The sequence below is a fragment of the Lissotriton helveticus genome, chromosome 3_2 (genome assembly GCF_964261635.1).
Source record: "Lissotriton helveticus chromosome 3_2, aLisHel1.1, whole genome shotgun sequence".
In the NCBI taxonomy this organism is placed as follows: Eukaryota; Metazoa; Chordata; class Amphibia; order Caudata; family Salamandridae; genus Lissotriton; species Lissotriton helveticus.
Genome location: NC_136062.1, coordinates 192,177,117 through 192,197,563, shown reverse-complemented (window position 1 = coordinate 192,197,563; position 20,447 = coordinate 192,177,117). Strand labels below are relative to the sequence as shown.

Sequence of the window (20,447 nt, the reverse complement as noted above, 5' to 3'; positions counted from 1 at the left end):
GCTTACAGCCCTGATGAGTCACAGGCACTGCCCTGTTGATGAAACACGTGTCGGCTGGCGTTTGTAAAACAGAAAAAGAAATAAAGACCAATATTAAGCATTACAGACTGTCTTCACTTCAGCAAAGGCGTCCATCTTTCTTTTTGTCTAAAACTACTGTACTACTAATACTGTCTTTATCAAACGTTTGCACAGTACCGGCTATATATTTTGTCTAGTGTTCAGGCATCCTGTGCCTGACCACCTTAGAGAGGCTTTAGGGTTTTCCTCTATACTGTTAGCACCGTTCAAACGTTTTTTGCAATCTGTCCATCACTACCACTACACATCGCACTGTGTGAGCGCCCCATACTGTACAACTGAAACCCTTAGCCGAACCCTCACAGTCTGCATTCAAAATGGCATATGGACAGATACACTATGCAACAACTTTCTGCCAATGTGAAAAAAGCAGTCTTTTTTAAGGCACAGTAAATAATTGGCTCAAAGCAGCCACACATCCAGCACTGCCACTAGAACAGTGCAATAACCTGACTGGATCCTTATTCGCCCGAAAACTCAAACACCAACAAGTCATTTTTCTGCCATACCCTGGTCACAAAGTCACAAACTGATGATCAGACAAAAGGAGCCCACAGAGGCGTAATAGGAATAGTAATTGAATTACTTCACAATTAACTCTCTAAACTACGCACATAATTATGTATGCTTTGTGAACTTCTTCAGTCTCACAAGCAGATTAAATAGGGTTCACTACTTTTTCTTTGATACCTTCTTCACAACCTAGGCGCACAGACATTCTTGTCTCTATTCTTCCATACTACATTTCTTTGTTCCTTCGGGAAAAGCTGCAAGCAAACGCACTTTATTCTATATAAACTTTCATTTCGGTTTTTTAACACCAGTTATGCCCCTGCAGTGTGCATGAACTGTGAAATAATGCCTTTCTGAAGACCAAGTGGTGCCCTGTCGCAAATTATCCACTTGAGGCAGATTCTACCTCATTTTGATTACATTTGACTACTAAAAAAATGTAGAAATGTTCTTCTCCAATGCTACAAAATTTGAGAGCTTAACTGACAAAGTCTATGCGTGCCGTACCGGTGGGTTTTGCGTGGGCGCGTGCGTGTTTGTGGCTGTGTGGTACCACTTTGCTTTGATGCGTTTACAGTGTTGTCTTTCCATTGAGCGCAATATGATGTTTCTGTGGCAGTGCTGGCAGAAAAGAAAGCCATCTCGATTAAGGAGGACCTGGCAACTATTCTTATGCCAAAAGTGCGTTAGGGACCAACTCCATCAAATCATCTCGTGCTCCAGTACAGATTGCCGAAGTTAAAAAAAAATGTTGAGTATGCCAACTTGCCTGCCTTGTACTTTAAGTTCTCAATGGGGAGTTACCTAGGGAGAGCCACTTTCAGTGGGAAGAGGTGGGTGAGTGCACCCAGGGAGAGCGTGAGTCTACAGTATGAAACCCCGTCCAGACATAAGGAGTAACTTATACTGCTGAGAGATCTAAGCAGGTTATTTTTGCAGTAAGAAAATAGTTTTTTATATCACCAAAGCCATAATGTAGAGCCAACACCACAGAATAAACAGCCGCGAAATGCTATGACCATATATTGATCACGTTAGTGGTTGCGATAGGCAACTGAAGCCAAATGCTAGACGAGACCAGTTCCTGGGCCAGTTATTAACAAACTCAATGGAACTCATATTAACCAAAGAAGAACAAAAAAGTGCTAAACCTGGAAATAATTAATAGCATGAATTTGTGTGTAATGCAGCTGGGCACTACACTTGAACTGGCATTTGTGACCTGCACATTACATAACTATCTCCAGACTATAATATTTTACCCCATCAAACAATTTCCACAATTGCAAACCTGTGACCTGCAGTGTCTTCAGCAGGTATACTAACCCACTCATGATATATTATGATTATTCCGCTCAGAGATTACACACAAACCTCTGTACCACGCACATTAGCAAACCTGCCTTGCTGCAAGGGTGGCCCACCATCTCGGTCTCTGCAGAGTCGTCCCACTATTCAGTCTTTATTCCTGCTACATGGTACCAAATGTCCCACATTTTGCCACTCGTAGGACAAGAACCTTTGGAGCTGCTAGGTGGGGCACCTCGATCAGCGAGATAGGGTGTCCGACTTTCACTCTTCCAGAACTGAATGAGCTGTAAAAGAGGTGCCTCTCTATGGTTGGGCAGGAGGAGCTACAGCATGGTGGGGTCCATTCACAATGCAGTGTAAGGAGCAAGTTTACATTTAGAGATAGATGTATGTGGACACCTACAGTTACACATCCCTGAATGTGTGAATGAAACCATGCTGGGGGCTAAATTTGCCACTCAGAAAACAATACTGGTAATTTTTTCCCATGTTGCAGTTTTGGGAGGGCTAAGAACTGTTAGTTGAATAAATGTGTGTAAAAGCCTCGCTATACTTTTTAACATGGCAATTATCGCTCTGGTTTAACAAATATTTAATAATACTTTAGACAGCTCCCATATACTTAATTTAATAATAATTTGGCAAGCTCCCAAATACTTTTTAAGTGATTTCTATTTGTTATGTTAAATTTATATTTCAAAGAGGAAAATACTGTACTGAATTACCCAATTATTTTTTACTGCCCATGACATTAAATGAAAGCCAGGATGTAAAAATACTGGCAAAACCATAGTAGGGGGCCTGCCCAGGAAATATGCCTTGGGAGTTTGTTTCTTCCACTGAGTCATTTCCAAAGTGCTCACATATTGTCAGATTAGTGGAGAGAGTAGGATGTGGAAAAGTATGTGAACTGAGGCTACAAAACAGCACTGCTTGCTCAAGAAGCTGTGAGATTACCACAATATTGTATTTTAGTGAGCAGACCATAAGACTGGGCCATGTCCTCCTACATTCCAGGTGAGATATCCAGTCCAGTTTTTTCGAACCACAAACTTATTAGCTGTTTTTAGCTCGACTATAAATGCCCTTAGTCTTGTCAAAAAATGAAGCACATGAATAGGTTTAGTGGTTGACGAAAGAGCACGCGCTTTGGCCAAATGGGGAGTCCAGGATTGAAAACCATGTCTCCTGGCACCCCGATTTTCAAATCGCCCACACTTGGAGTGGCGGTGATTCGCATTGAAAAGACCAAGAGAGTCTCCACCAGTTTTCCCTCAAAGGTGCTTGCGTGCACACCTATTTCACCCTGAGCGCACAGTGTCCTATGTGATGCGTTCACAGAGCAGATCCCTCAAGGGCATTCGGTCGCCGGGAGTGGCAGAGCAGGGAAGTTTCCTTTTTATGGAAGTTGTGCTCTCATTCAGCACAAGAAGCTCCTGTACTTGCTGCATTTGTTATCATAATGGAGCGCGGCTGGGGGCTGATTGTAGCCATTGTGACAATATTTCTGTTAATTGCAGCGCATGATGGTGCTGCAATTAACAGGAATACTTTCACAAATGCCCACTGTCAGCCCGCAGCCGCACTCTAGTAAGGAATGCAATGCAGCAAGTCCAAAAACACGACGTGTAAAGCACACATCGTGCTTTTGGGCTTGCTGCATTTCTTTAGGTCTTCGAAAAGGGATTGCAACAAATGTGGGATTAAGTTCTATAACGAAGTGTGAGGTGCTCAAAATGGTCAAATCAATGTTGCTCCAAATGGTACTGTAAGACCTGCCCCTCTTGTCTTTTGGGGAAAGTGGGACTCTTTTCTCCAATAACCCAGGCTGAAACCACCTATTTGCAGGAAACAGGCAGTTGAAGACTATGTGCTATAGAAGTATTAACACACCACTCCCCCTGGAGAGATCCTGAACTCCCAAACAGTTCTCCAACACCCATCCACTGTAACTAACTTACCCAGATACCCAGTGATAACTCGTGGTTGCTTACTATGTTTTTACTCCAAGACCACTCAGGCTTCTGCAAGAGGCAGAGAGGCTCCTCCTTTTATTAGAATTTATTCCAAGCCTTACCCCAGAAAAGGGGCTATCATATATCACTACCATTGTTTTCATGTTGGTGAAAAAGGCTTTTGCCTCCATTTTGGACTTCCACAAGCTAAGTCAGTTCCTCTACATTGAGAAGTTTAAAATGCTAACTTTGATGCAGATGTTGACAGTACAGTTATTACAGGGATTACCTCTTTCACATTAGGGATCTGGACTTGATAGCTGCCTCTCTGCTGTAGCAGAAGGTCCGCTGCTATCCATAGTTAAACCAGTGCTTTTGTCCTTTAATGCTGCTTTGAGGCTGTCCAATCTAGCCCCAATGCTCTGAAGCTTATAAACGTTTGGGTACTTTCACAATGCCAGATCACCTTTGGTATTATCCAAAATGATTAGGTTAATTGAGTTCATTCTGGACTACAGCCTGCCAGTGTTTTTGCCTTAAGAGATAGCTGCCATCAGCCAGACTGTGCAGCACTTTATGGCAGATATGTGACAACCTGATTGGCTGAGTATTCTTGGATTACAGGTGTCCTGTGATGTGCATGCTAGAACATGCCCCTCAGTGGCATTTTGTGCCAGTACTCTGGACTTGGAGATATTGTAGGAGGTAACTGAAAGATACATTGGAGGAAATGAAAAATGTGTTGCAGAATATTTGACCACATCAGACATGAAATGTTTTATTTTCTTATTTTTTCGTTTGCACCTCGAAAAGCAGCATACACTCCTATTTTCACGCTGAAGTTTATAAGAACTATATTGAATTAAAGATGTAAATGTTTTGATTTTATTTAGTTTTCCAGGAACTGTGTGGTGTAACTTTTCCATTCTTTCTGCAACCTTCTCAAATGTGATGACGAGAAGAATGTCCATGGTAGCCCACAGCCAAGTATACACAGTTCAGTGTACCTTCTGACTTTGCTTAGTATAGATTCAGTAGTGTTGCATGCAGTGCTTAATTTGAGTCAGTGGTTTTCTGTGCTCAGCATTGGCACTTAATCTTCAACATCGGCACTTATGACACTCTGCCACAAGGTGGTACTGTTGTCAGTTATCCTACTTGTCTCTGTATTAGTTTTTATATATATATATATATATATATATATATATATATATATATATATATATATATATATATATATATATATATATATATATGGCGTTTGGTTGATGTTCTCTGATTGTGAACAAGGGCTCCTGAGCCCGAAACGCGTCTATGCTGCCACTTAAAAACTAAAATAAACAATCTTCACCTACCTGATCCTGTGGTCTGTCTTCCTGCTGCGCCGTTCCTAGGACCGGAGGTTGCTGTGGAGTATTATGGCACGTTAATTAAAGAACTTGGTTTGATTCCGTTAACGGACCCCCTCACTGTTTGCTGGTGTCTCTCTCTCCAAACCATTTCGCAAGGAATCCTCACAGGAACCACGGAGAATCGCTCCCCGAGCTGCTCGAAAGATTCGCTGCAATTAGTGGGACGAGGACTAACATCGACTGGGTCGGAGGGCCTATCGGGTACTGTCTTCTACACTACCCGGTGAGTCGTAAGCAAAGGCTCTGGTAGTGAGGTATTCGGATCAGTGTAATATAAAAACCTAGCTGCTTTCAGTAACAGCGACGTGTTTTGGCATAAGATTGTGTGGTATAATCAGCATGTCAGCGGAGGCTGTGCGTGCGAGACAAATGGAGGCAGAGGAGTTGTTTAACAACATACCGGCAGCTAACACCGGAACGAACAAAAATTTGAACCAGCCGGTCGAAAATCTCAGTGCGGATGTTAAATCACTATTGAAGCAGCTGGAGAAGCTTAGAAAATCGGAAATAACTAAGTGGTGGGAACATTATTCTCTGTCAAAATATGCTGAAGCAGGTCGTGTCCCCCGTGGTTTACGAATTTTACTTGCACTCAGTTTTGATAAACCCAATCCTTTGATGTTAAAAGAATGGGGGCAAAGCAATCTTGCTGCGTCTATGAACTTGGTTCATATTCTAATAAAATATGCTGCAATTGATCGTGAGGAAGTGCTAAAAGAGATTGATAAAATCAACATGGAAATCGAGAAATTTGATGACACGGAAGTGACTAAAAAATTGAAAGAAAGCATGGCTGAAAGGCTGAAAAAACATGAGGACAAAATAAAAACCAGAAAAGTACATAAGTTCGCCAGAGACCAGGGAGACTATAACAATTGTCAAATTTTTACGTTCTCACGAAAATACAATACAGCCAAACATCAGCAATATAGTGACAAGAGAACCAATAATGGCAATAAAGGCAATTGTTCAAACACCACCACCGTTTCAGCCTCAGCCAGCACAATTAATGTTACGGATGACAATGAACACACGACCAGCTCAGAAACAGAGTCACTCACCAGTAACTCTAGTTTGGATTCGAATTTACGTACAGCGCCAATATTAAATTTGGAAGAAGAATTAGATTTTTTAGTAGCCGAAAGACTGTCAACACTAAGACCGAGACAAAAAGGTACAACAAACAACGCAGGAACAGGAGAAGAAGAGAAAGAAGAAAGCATAAAAAAAGAAAAAACAACAAAAAAAGAACAAGAATCAATGGCACAAGAAAAAATAAAGGACAATAATTCTGTTATCAATCTGTCCAACGTAGTATTAACAACAACTGAAAAACAACTTTTATCACTCAGACTCAATTATTGTCCAAAACAACCGTTTAGCTATGCCTCTACACACATAGACATCGTAAATTAAAGTTAAAAAAATTCTTCATGCTGCAAAAAGTCAAACAAGATATGGAGGGTAATGCCCACCCTCCGGATCCCCAGTCTGTCCTGCCAAACCTTGTCTCTTCTGATATGTCTACTTTCTTATTGGCGCACGATCTTGCAGCTGCTACAGACTCTCAACCTATGCAGGATGACTCTGATCTCAGCACACAGTCCAGATTAGCCAAGATTAACTGTGCGCAGAAAGGTGCTGGCAGCACACCATTCAAAATGAAATCTACTTTTGTTACTTTAATGCCAAAGGACGCTGTTGACACCTTTCATGATTGCATTACCAACGACATCAAGAAATTATACAAAAATTCCAGGAAAAAGCACCAAAAAAATGGTGACAAAGAAAAAGAGTACAATAGACTCATGAAAAAATTAAGTGAAAACCCTAATATTGTGATCAAGAATTCGGATTAAGGCGGAAATTTGGTCATTTGGCCAAAAAAAGAATACATCATGGAAGCCAAGACACAATTGTCTGACATAAACGGTTATGAAAAATCTGGTCAAAGGGATTATGGTAAAGCAAAAGATGTTTTAATGAAACTTTGGTCTCAGTGGCGGAGGGAGGGTTTGATTTCTTCTGAAGAGTACAAATGTATGCATAATGAATTTCCCATCTTTCCTGTTCTTTACCTTATTCCCAAAATTCACAAGTGCGCTATTCCTACACCAGGGAAACCAATTATCTCCGCAATAAACAGTGCAAGTGAACATGTCAGTCAATATATTCACTTTTTTCTTCAGGATTTAGTCAAAAACTTGTCCAGCTATGTCAAAATCAATGATTTAGAATTGAACGAGATATGCTTTTAATCACTTTAGATGTAGAATCGTTGTATACCTCTATTAATCACAATCAAGGTATAGAATCCATCAAGCATTTCCTTGACAGCCAACCTCTTGAATTTTATCAACACAATAAAGTTCTATTGAGTCTTATCGAATGGTGTTTGTACAACAACTACTTTCTGTTTGGAAATGATCTTTTCAAACAACTCAGAGGGGGGGCTATGGGATCCTGTTCCTCCCCCAGCTACGCCTGTTTACACGTTGGCTGGTGGGAGGAACTGGTCCTAAGGAAACAACATCTAGTTAATGAGAAGATAGTTAAATATCTTTGTTACATTGATGATGTCTTCATTTTATGGCATGGTGATGAGACTGAGGCTGCTTTGTTTGTACAAGACATCAATAATAACAACCTCAATCTCAACTTTACGTCACATGTAAATAAGAAAGAAATTGAATTTCTACACGTCAAAGTATACATCAAGAATGCCAAAATAGAAACCACCTTATTCAGGAAACCCACGGCAGGAAATACCACTCTCCATGCCACTAGTCCACACCCCCAGTATACCATCAATAGCATTCCATATGGGGAAGCATTGAGATTGAGAAGAATTTGCAGCACCACTGTTGATTTTAATCTTTGTAATGGTGAGGTGAAGCAAAGATTGAAAAATAGAGGATATTTGGATAGCACATTGAATCAAGCTATAGCGAAAGCTAATTCCCAAACGAGAGAGAGTCTGTTATTTCCAAAATCCACTGATGTTGAATTAACTGAAATCAGTGAGGATAGCAACGATCCCTCAGAAATTCTTCAATGTCCCAGACAAGTCACCACGTTCAGTAATGAGGAGAAACAAATTAGGAACATTGTCAAGAAAAATTGGCCCATAATTTTGACTGATACTGTGATAGGGTCCAATTTACCTAATTCTCCTCTTATCACCTTCAGAAGAGCTAAAAGTATGGGATCACTTTTAGATAAAAACTAGTCCAGAGGTGAGCCTGAAATCTATGTGGTTACAGCCTACACGTGGTTTTTACAAATGCTCTACGTGCAGAGCTTGCAAATTTGGAGTAAACAAGACACATTATCAAACTCCTGTTAGCTCTCAGGAAATTGCTATAGCTGGTAACTTCAACTGCAAAACTGATCATCCTGTGTATGTCTTGACATGCACCTGTGGCTTGAACTATATTGGAAGTACCAAGCTACAGGTGCATGTCAGGATTTTACAACACCTTAGGGCAATTTTACACAGCGATCAATCTTATCCTGTGGCACGCCATTTTAAGAGATTACACGACAACAATTTGACATTTTTAAAATACTATGTGGTAGCGGCCATTCCTAAACTACGTAGAGGAGGGAACAGAGAACTCGGATTAAGACAATTGAAAACTACTATGATCTAGGAGTTCGATAGTAAATGGCCCAATGGGCTGAACAATGTGGAGGACATGCATAATTTTTTATGATCTACATTTCCCCATGTTCCCACACACATTGTTGTCTTTAGAATACTACGTGAAATAACTTTTTGATGCCGCATAAATCTTTTCCTTCATTGTATCCACATTTCTATATCTTGGTATTTCTGTATTTATATATTTGTGTAATTCCTGTACTTTTATGCTCAATTTATTAGCAGATTTGCACATGGCATGTTTGCACTATGGTTAGAGTATGGGGGTAAATTTTTTGCACTGATATATATTTTTCAACTTGCAATTTGCAAGCTTTTGCTTCTGACATTTTTTAGTAATGGGCACCTTTTTCTAGGTGCTTATCCTTGCTGCTATAGATACTTACAACCCCTCCCCTCTTTTGAAGAGCAGTGGTTCATTGGAATGTATGAAATAATTTTTTAGCTTAGAAAAATCAATTGCTGTATAAGTATTTTTCCGCTAATAGTTCCACTTGCCTTCCGTTTTTACTTTTATATTATCACTGTATGCACTTTTAAACTGTGTTTGAGGTTACTGAGATATCAGAACAGAACTTTCCTAAATAGAATGGAATCTATATGTTTATAACTATTGGATACAATTGATATTCATCACACAGTCAGCACTTTATAGCACTATGTTGCACTAATTTTTTCTATTCGCACTTTTTGCACAGCTTTGCACATTGACCATTTCTGCTGCTAGTTTTTTTACTAGAGATTGTGTATCTTTTACCCTCTAAGAGTGTACATGTCTTACTGTCCATATTTGAAGTGAAGATTGAATTTGATACAACAAAAGATTAATTGAACAATGTATAAGGTTTTTAGGATTTATCCTTTTGTATTTATTGTATTTATACAGTCATACAATTTACCATTTGCATTTATGCTTTTTAAACATACTTTCTGCTAATGCTGCCCGAAATTTGGTTTTTAATTAATCTGCAGCAATAAGTTTTATCAGCCGTGTTGGACAGTCTGTTTACTATGCCTATTAGTCATGTGACCAAAGCGATACAAAAGGGGATGATGGACGGAGCGTTTGTATAAATCAAACACTCACCCCCAGTCAACTGATCTGGGTTTAATCCATCACCATTCTTTAGTTCACTCAGCCACCCCAGTTCAGACATGGCTATATGCAAATCAGTCTGACCCTGTGCCTTATGGGAACAGTCCAGCGCTAACTGCCAAGCCATGTCTTCCCTGGACCGGAAACAAGCATCCTGGGACCGGTTTCGGATTCATAATCCTCATCAGCCAGGCTATCTTGAATCCAGTGGCCAAGTGAACAAGGGACTCACGTCTGAGCATACCCTGCCACACTTAGGGCGAACAAAGCGATACAAAAGGGGATGATGGACGGAGCGTTTGTATAAATCAAACACTCACCCCCAGTCAACTGATCTGGGTTTAATCCATCACCATTCTTTAGTTCACTCAGCCACCCCAGTTCAGACATGGCTATATGCAAATCAGTCTGACCCTGTGCCTTATGGGAACAGTCCAGCGCTAACTGCCAAGCCATGTCTTCCCTGGACCGGAAACAAGCATCCTGGGACCGGTTTCGGATTCATAATCCTCATCAGCCAGGCTATCTTGAATCCGAAACCGGTCCCAGGATGCTTGTTTTCGGTCCAGGGAAGACATGGCTTGGCAGTTCGGGCTGGACTGTTCCCATAAGGCACAGGGTCAGACTGATTTGCATATAGCCGTGTCTGAACTGGGGTGGCTGAGTGAACTAAAGAATGGTGATGGATTAAACCCAGATCAGTTGACTGGGGGTGAGTGTTTGATTTGTTCAAACGCTCCGTCCATCATCCCCTTTTGTATCGCTTTGTTCGCCCTAAGTGTGGCAGGGTATACTCAGACGTGAGTCCCTTGTTCACTTGGCCACTGGATTCAAGATAGCCTGGCTGATGAGGATTATGAATCCGAAACCGGTCCCAGGATGCTTGTTTTCGGTCCAGGGAAGACATGGCTTGGCAGTTCGGGCTGGACTGTTCCCATAAGGCACAGGGTCAGACTGATTTGCATATAGCCGTGTCTGAACTGGGGTGGCTGAGTGAACTAAAGAATGGTGATGGATTAAACCCAGATCAGTTGACTGGGGGTGAGTGTTTGATTTGTTCAAACGCTCCGTCCATCATCCCCTTTTGTATCGCTTTGTTCGCCCTAAGTGTGGCAGGGTATACTCAGACGTGAGTCCCTTGTTCACTTGGCCACTGGATTCAAGATAGCCTGGCTGATGAGGATTATGAATCCGAAACCGGTCCCAGGATGCTTGTTTTCGGTCCAGGGAAGACATGGCTTGGCAGTTCGGGCTGGACTGTTCCCATAAGGCACAGGGTCAGACTGATTTGCATATAGCCGTGTCTGAACTGGGGTGGCTGAGTGAACTAAAGAATGGTGATGGATTAAACCCAGATCAGTTGACTGGGGGTGAGTGTTTGATTTGTTCAAACGCTCCGTCCATCATCCCCTTTTGTATCGCTTTGTTCGCCCTAAGTGTGGCAGGGTATACTCAGACGTGAGTCCCTTGTTCACTTGGCCTCTGGATTCAAGATAGCCTGGCTGATGAGGATTATGAATCCGAAACCGGTCCCAGGATGCTTGTTTTCGGTCCAGGGAAGACATGGCTTGGCAGTTCGGGCTGGACTGTTCCCATAAGGCACAGGGTCAGACTGATTTGCATATAGCCGTGTCTGAACTGGGGTGGCTGAGTGAACTAAAGAATGGTGATGGATTAAACCCAGATCAGTTGACTGGGGGTGAGTGTTTGATTTGTTCAAACGCTCCGTCCATCATCCCCTTTTGTATCGCTTTGTTCGCCCTAAGTGTGGCAGGGTATACTCAGACGTGAGTCCCTTGTTCACTTGGCCTCTGGATTCAAGATAGCCTGGCTGATGAGGATTATGAATCCGAAACCGGTCCCAGGATGCTTGTTTTCGGTCCAGGGAAGACATGGCTTGGCAGTTCGGGCTGGACTGTTCCCATAAGGCACAGGGTCAGACTGATTTGCATATAGCCGTGTCTGAACTGGGGTGGCTGAGTGAACTAAAGAATGGTGATGGATTAAACCCAGATCAGTTGACTGGGGGTGAGTGTTTGATTTGTTCAAACGCTCCGTCCATCATCCCCTTTTGTATCGCTTTATTAGTCATGTGACCGGCATTCAGAGGAGGTGAGGATGGTATCTCTTTAAATATCACACTATGGCGTTTGGTTGATGTTCTTCGCTTGTGAACAAGGGCTCCTGAGCCCGAAACGCGTCTATGCTGCCACTTAACCCCTTTCATGCTCATGACGGAACGGTTCCGTCATGAGCGTCGGTTGGCCTGTGCTCATGACGGAACCGTTCCGTCATGAGCCCGTTGGCTCATTAGAACGCTCAGCACAGCGCGAAAAATCGCGCCGCGCTGAAGCGGTTAAAAACTAAAATAAACAATCTTCACCTACCTGATCCTGTGGTCTGTCGTCCTGCTTCGTTCGCCGTTCCTAGGACCGGAGGTTGCTGTGGAGTATTACTGTATATATATATATATATATATATATATATATATATATATATATATATATATATATATATATATATATATATATATATTTTCTAGGCCTCCAAAGCTGTAAGAGTGGCTCGGGCGGCAGGAATTAGATAGATATATATATATATATATATATATATATATATATTTATTTTTATATATATAATATACCGCTCACAAACACTCTCTCCCAGCCGGGAAGAAAAGTAGCAGCACTCGCGGGGTTATCAGCTTCAGTTTATTTCAACGCTTCACAAACGCGTTTCGGGGTTCTCCCTTCTTCAGTGTGTTTACTCTATGCAAACTGAGTCGACATTTTTAACCACAGGTAACAGATATTGAAAACAATGTAGGACTACTCGCCACAGCCGTTCAATGAGCGCCATCTTGCAAAGCCCGCACTGTTAAATACATGTGTAAAAACTCTATACATATTTACATCACTATTTACATTATATACAGGCATATATTTACATCTCGTGTGATCACGCACTTTAGCGTAATTTGGTGTGATACCAGCTTCAGTTATGAAGCACATTACTATTTAGAAATCTTGCCGAGGATCGGCCAATGGCGATTCCTATGTGCGGAACCGCCCTATCTCACTTCAATATCGCCGTGTATCGCCTTGTCCTAAATCTGTCACACATAGTTTAAGAAGTATCAAGATATTTTCAATAAAAATGGCTCAGCCTAGCTCCCTGGGTGAACTGTCAGTTCCTCTCCGCTGTTCAAGCCCTTGGGAGTCTTGGTTTGTAAGTCAATGATGAATCTAGACTCTAATCTTCTTAATTTGAGTACCTTAGCCCCCCCTCTAATGTGGAGTGGTACATGGTCTAGTCCAAAATATTGGAGTAGATCTCTGTTGCTCTGATGTTTGATGGCAAAATGCCTCGCCACTCGGTAACTCATGTCTTTGTTCATGATTGCACGCATGTGCTCTAAAACCCTCATTTTAACACAATGTATGGTGCTCCCTATGTATTTTAATTTACAAGGGCAGACTAAGCAGTAAACCACATGTGTAGTTTGGCATGTTATAAACTTGCTTATGGGTTTTCGTTCTTTTAATCCTGGGATGTCGTAGCCTAAGACCCTTTTACTAGACGCACATGCCTTGCATCTTCCACAAGGGAAGAAGCCTTTCATCTCGGTTAATGTATTCTGTTTTGGTACAGGGTTATCTAGATGGCTGTGGACTAGTTTGTCCCGAAGGGACCTCGCCTTTTTAAAAGTTATTTGCGTAACTGGTGGAATGTCCATTCCAATGATTGCATCGGTTTTTAAGACATGCCAGTTTTTACGCAAGGTTGCCCTTATGAAATTGGTGTCTTCCGAGTAGGTAGTAATTAGACGAAACCTTATCTCATTTATTTTCACCTCGTTTTTTTTGTCCACTAGTAAGCTCTTCCTAGGTATTTTACTAACCTTTTTTAGGGTATTTTCAAGGAGTTCTAGACTGTAGCCTCTGGCAACAAATCTTTCCAGGCTCTCCCTAGCTGTTTTGGTAAACTCACAATCTCTGGAGCAGTTTTGTTTGATTCGTAAAAACTCTCCATAAGGGATGCTGTATTTTAGTTTCACCGGATGACTGCTGGTAGCATGCAGAGTGCTGTTCCCAGCAGTGGGCTTACGATATAGAGCCGTAGTGATTCTGTTCTCTCTAATTTCAATTCTCAGATCGAGATAGCTCACTGCCACTGAGTTGATCTCGCCTGAGAACTGTAGATTGACATTGTTGTTGTTTATATGTTCGACATATTGTTTGGCACTTTCAAAAGACCCCCTCCACAGAAGGAAGAGGTCATCAATATATCTATGCCAGGTTACGATATTTTCTGTCATAAACAAGGTTGGTGGAGGGTCTAAGGGGAAAATTATTTAAAGACCAAAAGACAGACAAACCCCTTATTCACAGTATAACAATACAAAAGGACTGTCAATGGTCTGTACAACTTATGGGGGCAAAGAAAAATGTGACAGACTCTGTGTCTACCTGTACAGTGTGTACAACAAAAAGGAAATGAATCCCATCAGCGAACCCATATGGCAGAGCTTCATCATCTGGGATAGAACCAAATATGGTCTGGTTAGGGAGCCACACACCTGTTGGAATTATGTGCTTCTCCAAACCCAAGGAACCACCAGTGATGGATCATTAAGGATGGTATTGACCAAATACCATCCTTAATAGACAGTTATTGTGTCAAACTGTCTCACACTCATTTTAATTTTGACACCATGATTTTCCCTAATAAAGTTTTCCTTAAATCATGGTAGCCAATTTTACATCTTACTTTTTGATTCTTTTTGCACACATTTTTTCTCACTGCAATTTAACATCCCACACCATTCCAAACTGATTTGATTTTTGGTATGATCCATCACTGGTGGTTCCTTGGGTTTGGAGAAGCACATAATTCCAACAGGTGTGTGGCTCCCTAACCGGACCATCTTTGGTTCTATCCCAGATGATGAAGCTCTGCCATATGGGTGGGCTGATGGGATTAATTTCCTTTTTGTTGTACACACTTTACAGGTAGACACAGACAGAGTCTGCCACATTTTTCTTTGCCCCCATAAGTTGTACGATATTTTCTGTCCATATTCCATTGACCGGGGACCATGCCACCTGCTCTTCCCACCAGCCTACGAATACATTCACGTAACTGGGGGCGAAGCAGGTGCCCATCGCTGTCCCTGAAACCTGTCTGTAGAGGTCGCCTTGAAAAAGGAAAATGTTATTTAATAGGCAAAATTGTGTGAACTCTATCAGCATTTTGTTGTGTTCAGCAAATTTCAAAGGTCTTTTGCCAAGAAAATACTCAACTGCTTTTAGACCCTGTGCATGGTCTATACATGTGTACAAACTTGTGATGTCGAGCACCACAAGAGTATACGATGGCTCCCATTTTAGGTTCCCGATCCGTGTGATAAAGTCCTTAGTGTCCCTGATAGAGGAGGACAGTGTCAATACTGATTGAAATAAAAAATTATCTATAAAAACAGACACATTTTCTGAAAGGCTTTCCAAAGATGATACTATGGACCTGCCAGGCGGATGTGTTCTGTTTTTATGTATTTTCGGTAGTTTTAAAAATTGGGAATTATTGGGTTCAAGGTTCTCAAGAAAAGATATTCTTCAATAGTCAACATTGATTTATTGTGCCATTTCTGAATTAAAACATGATATTCAGTTATGCCTTCATAATATTTCTTTTTTGTTGTGGGTTCATAATGTCGGTCATCAGTTAATTGTCCGAGAGCTTCTCCCACATATTGTTCCCTTGTTAATAAGACATTATTACCGCCTTCGTCAGACGGTTTGTAGATGATATTAGAGTCCTTTTGTAGTTCTTTTAGTGCTTTTTCTTGGGCTCTTGTCAAATTTCCATTTCTTGCTCCTCAATTTCCTTTTTCACGTAAATTGCACCAAGTCCTTGATTACTGCTTCAGAGAAAACGTCTATCGCATCTGGAGGCATTTGTGGCAAGAATTGGGAAGAAGGTTTGAAATAACTGCATGGTGCCTCTTGATCAATTCCCAGGTTTCTGGTTCTTTGAGTCATAGTGTCTTCATTCGGATCTCTCAATGTCTCTTCTTCTTGTCTTAGATCTTCCAGTAGTTCTAAAGACATCAGATCATCTAAGACCAATAAATCAGTTTGTCTTGTTTCCTTAACTGTTGGTTTCATTTTGAAGTATTTGTGCAACTTAAGTTTCCTCGTGAACTTAAAGAGGTCTATCCTGGTTTGTGTAAACTCAAAGCCAGATTGTGGACAAAAGGATAGACCTAATTTCAGTACAGACTCCTCCGTTTCTGTTAGCTTTTTGGGAGTTAAGTTCACGATTGTGAGATTTTCCACCTCTTCGACCATCTGCCTCCCTCTCTTGCTTCTGGTGACTCTTACTGGTGTACTGTCCCTTCCTCTTCCAGCTACCTCTCCTTGTTTGTCGGCGTCCGCCTCCGGGGGCTTGCTCTTCCCCCCCCCCCCGTAGCCATGTCTGGCGTATTAGGTCGAACTCCTCGTGAAAAGGGGTCTTCTTTTGATTACCAGAAGGGCCAGCTGTGTCTTCCCCAGACAGCTCATTATCCGTTACCTCCGATTCGGAAGTTTCAATCCTCGCTAATGTTTGTACAGGGGTTTGTTTTCTTTTGGACAGTTCTTTTCTTGGCCCATCAAACTCTATTTATTGAATTGGTATGAACTGCTCACGTATGCAGGCAGGATATGCAGGAACTCAGTCTTTGCCTGACGCGTTTCAAAATTGATTTCTTCCTCAGAGGCTTAATAAAGAAGTTCACGTGCACCACTTCCACGCACTGATAAATGGGCCATTCCACGCCCAATGCCTTGTGGGAGTAGTAGTATTAAGTTCCTCAATGGTCGCACTTAAATAACTGCCGCTCTGTATGAGCCCAAGCTCCGAATGAGCCCCCACATGCGCCGCAGTCCTCATCCAGCTCAGCTGCTCCACTATTGAAATTTATCAGTGCGTTTTTATATATATATTAAAAATGACTATAAAATATATATATATTAAAAATGACTAATCCCTGCCGCCCGAGCCACTCTTACAGCTTTGGAGGCCTGGAATAAATATACATATATATATATATTATATTAAAAACTAATACAGAGACAAGTAGGATAACGGACAACAGTACCACCTTGAGTGTATGTTGCTTTTCGAGGTGCAAACGAAAAAATAAGAAAATAAAACATTTCATGTTGAGCATAGTTTCCTGTGCCGGCAATATCCGGCAGGTAACACCAGCTGTGCATTGTGCAGTGTGAAGTGCCCATGTCTAGCTGGCTGTCGCAAGATGCCCGGCCAATCCGACATGCTCGCTGGGCAGCCAGCTTCAACAGTCACCCCAATCCTGCGGCTGCCATCAGCTCAGCTCTGAAACTCCGACACTTGCCGCTAGAACAGCGCGCACATGCCTATGATAATTATATAGTAGTAACAATGGTAGGGTCTAGAGGGTAGGGGAGAGTCGCCGCAGGTGGGGCGAGGCTACTACGCCCTTTAAAAGGAACCGCCCCCGGGGGTCATATTAGATACGTGCCACGGGGGCCCAACTGGTGCGCGTGCCCATTTTCTTCATACAGCGCCGTATCATTTTATGCCAAGCGCCCGTTTGTTTTTAGTTCGAACCTAAGCAGCGCATGTGCTGCTCTGTGAGGCATGCTGTATGGAGGTATGGTATAGAAGTTCCACCCATTGTGAATAGGCTTAATAAACCCTCCTTGGTACCGCCTTGTCTGCATTTGTTTCCTCCCATAACGACTGGACTTTTTACTTGTGTTGTTACACGGTCGGCTTTATCTAATGGGTGAGCACTGTCTTCTTTAATGATCTTCCCTATTGCACCCACGACGTTACAACACGATGCCACCTTTTATATCATGTCATTAGTTCATGTATTTTTTGATTTCCAGCGCAGTACACTTTAACTACAGCAGCCGCGCTTATTTAATTTATTGCGTGGTCCGCTTTCACTTGAGCAGCTGCACTTATTTTTTTTAATTCACAGCGTGACCGCTTTCACTTCAGCAGCTGCGCTACAAAAGCTTTCTTTCTTTATTTTTAGTATACTTTGTGCAAAACCGCTCAATAGGTACTTTTACTTTAATGTTAGCTGAGCCCCTTTCTTTAGATGCACCCACACGCACGGTCTGGTTCTTGGCAGACATAACCTTGGCTGCAGTGCACAGAGACCTTAAACTGCTGCACACAGAGGAAAAAACATAAGAGGGAAACATTGGTCTCCACTGCCACGAGAAATGTTACAGGCCAATGCTGAAATTTTTGATAAAATGTTTATTTCCAACATAGCGTTAGAGCCGAGATTATATGGCAAGTATCCATAGTTCCAATGCTAAAACGTACACACTGAATGAACTTCATCTAATGACAGTGTATGCCCACCCCCAGTGACTTGCACACTTTCTTTGATGTCCTGGATTTTTTTTTTGTAGCACTCGCTATATGTTTTTAGACTGCTTTGAACCTTCTGCAATATTTTAAAAACTGGAAAAAGGCATACATAGATTGTGAGACCTTTTCGGTGGATGCTGGGGCAGTACGTGGTTACTCAGCAGAATGTGTGGTTACCATTGGCGATTCAAGCCTTCAGAGTATTTTATTGCAGTTGGATAATGGAATTATTCATGTTGTAAACTTGTGCTCCAAAAGAGGCAATAGTGAGCGATCAACGTACCTAATACAGTACTCCATGAGTTCATAGTAACCACACTTTATAAATGCAATATCCAGTCCAGTTATGTCTATTAAAAAGGCCAGATTTACAAGAGAGGGTTCAACTCATAGCTTCCCCCACTAACACCCCACAAACCAAGTATTCTGATGCACGCATGCAAAACCTCTCAGCGAGTACAAACTGTCATACGAAGTGAAAATGTAAAGTTGGCCAACCTACTACCCATAACCAGTATTACACCCTGACACATTCTGTCTACGGCAGTTTATTAACACACTAGGCTATTTTATAAAGTGTTGGGGTTTTCCCAAAGGTAAGCTAGACACCTTTACTATCGCATTTTTCCTCACTGTCGTTTTCTTTGGGGACTATGAGGAACGTATGAATAAATACACATCGGCAAAGTAACTGACACTGACTCTGCTCATGACTCCACCCCGAAATCCTGCCGTCTTCCTCCCCAATGTTCTCGCAGTGTCTTATTTTCCATTTCCATTACTACCACGAATTTTGCGTGTTTTATTTTCCTATCCAGTGAAAGAATAGTGTTTTTGCCACCGTGTGCAATGTGTCGTTCACTCTGCGATACGCGGGTTTTCTCTGTGCTTATCTTTGGCGTAGGTTTATTATCTCCCTATAATGCATGACGTTACCATATTTACACTATTGAAGTCTAACTGCCCAAACCCCAGCCTCCTCACCTCCTGCAGCTTCTCCTCCGCCATGATTTCTGCAGCTTCAGCGCCGTTGCCAAGAGACGAGCTGAGCTCTGAACCGGAAGTGGGTGTATAAACGCTTAGGAGGTAAACGAAACGGGAGTTACTACCAGTGCAGTGGCCATCTTTGATAGGAAACAGCTCGTGGTCATTTTATTTTAAACGAGTAAAAGGACAATATTAGAGCCGTGTTTTTCTAGTTTGAACGAAAAGGGCTACAGTGTTATGAAATTGTATTAAACAGTGGCCGACAAAAAACTGTCGAACGTTAGCACCGTGCTTCCTGTTGGAGTTTAGTAATACATATATCACCAAGTATGTAAACTATAAAATAGTTTTCTAGAGCATTATTTATTAGACATTTGATTGCCCTTTAATATAACTATTATGCTGCAATTTATATTTGAACTAGGCTGGATCTGTCAAAGCATACCGTTCTCACCATACAAAGAAAGAGAACACACTATTAAGTAGCTTATTAGGCATGGTCTTTCTTGGGTTTGATGTGTACGACATTTACACCTTGCATGACAAACATATTGTATTCTTTAGGCACTTTCAGAAGCTTTTTATCAGCTTCCTGTATTTAGGTTTGACGTTTGTGATATGTGCCCAATGCATGGGCTTTGGATCAGTTACTCTCGACAATTGATAATGGTTTCTTTTGTCATGGAACCTTCAGATATTAGCTTGAGACTTGTCAATCACATCTTGTAACAGCCAATACGAGTATTTTAATCCATGTTGGGGGTTTGGAGGCCCAGCACTACCCAACTAAGTTTACAAGGATACACTGGCAAGACTGTATTCAATCATGTGAAGTCTTTCTTCTTGTTTCGATATACACACTAGTTAATGCCCAGCTTCCATACCGGTAATCGTTTTTATCCTTAGTTCTCTTCACAGTCATTTACTTATGCTGTGATCCCATCTCCACCAGAGGACAAAAATTAGGAATGGGCATGATCACGTTCCACCCCTTAGAGGTGGGATAAGAC

The 20,447-nt window shown here is 41.7% G+C and overlaps 1 protein-coding gene across 1 annotated transcript in view; it reads right to left on the bottom strand.

Annotated features, from left to right (window-relative positions):
• Nucleotides 1-19,537, bottom strand: part of BBS4 (Bardet-Biedl syndrome 4) — a 566,073-nt gene extending 546,536 nt beyond the window's left edge. The window contains exon 1 of the mRNA XM_078685031.1: nt 19,435-19,537. Coding sequence (XP_078541157.1) covers nt 19,435-19,458 — 24 coding nt within the window. The 5' untranslated portion in view covers nt 19,459-19,537. The remainder of the gene's footprint in view (nt 1-19,434) is intronic.
• Nucleotides 19,538-20,447: the final 910 nt, after the last annotated feature.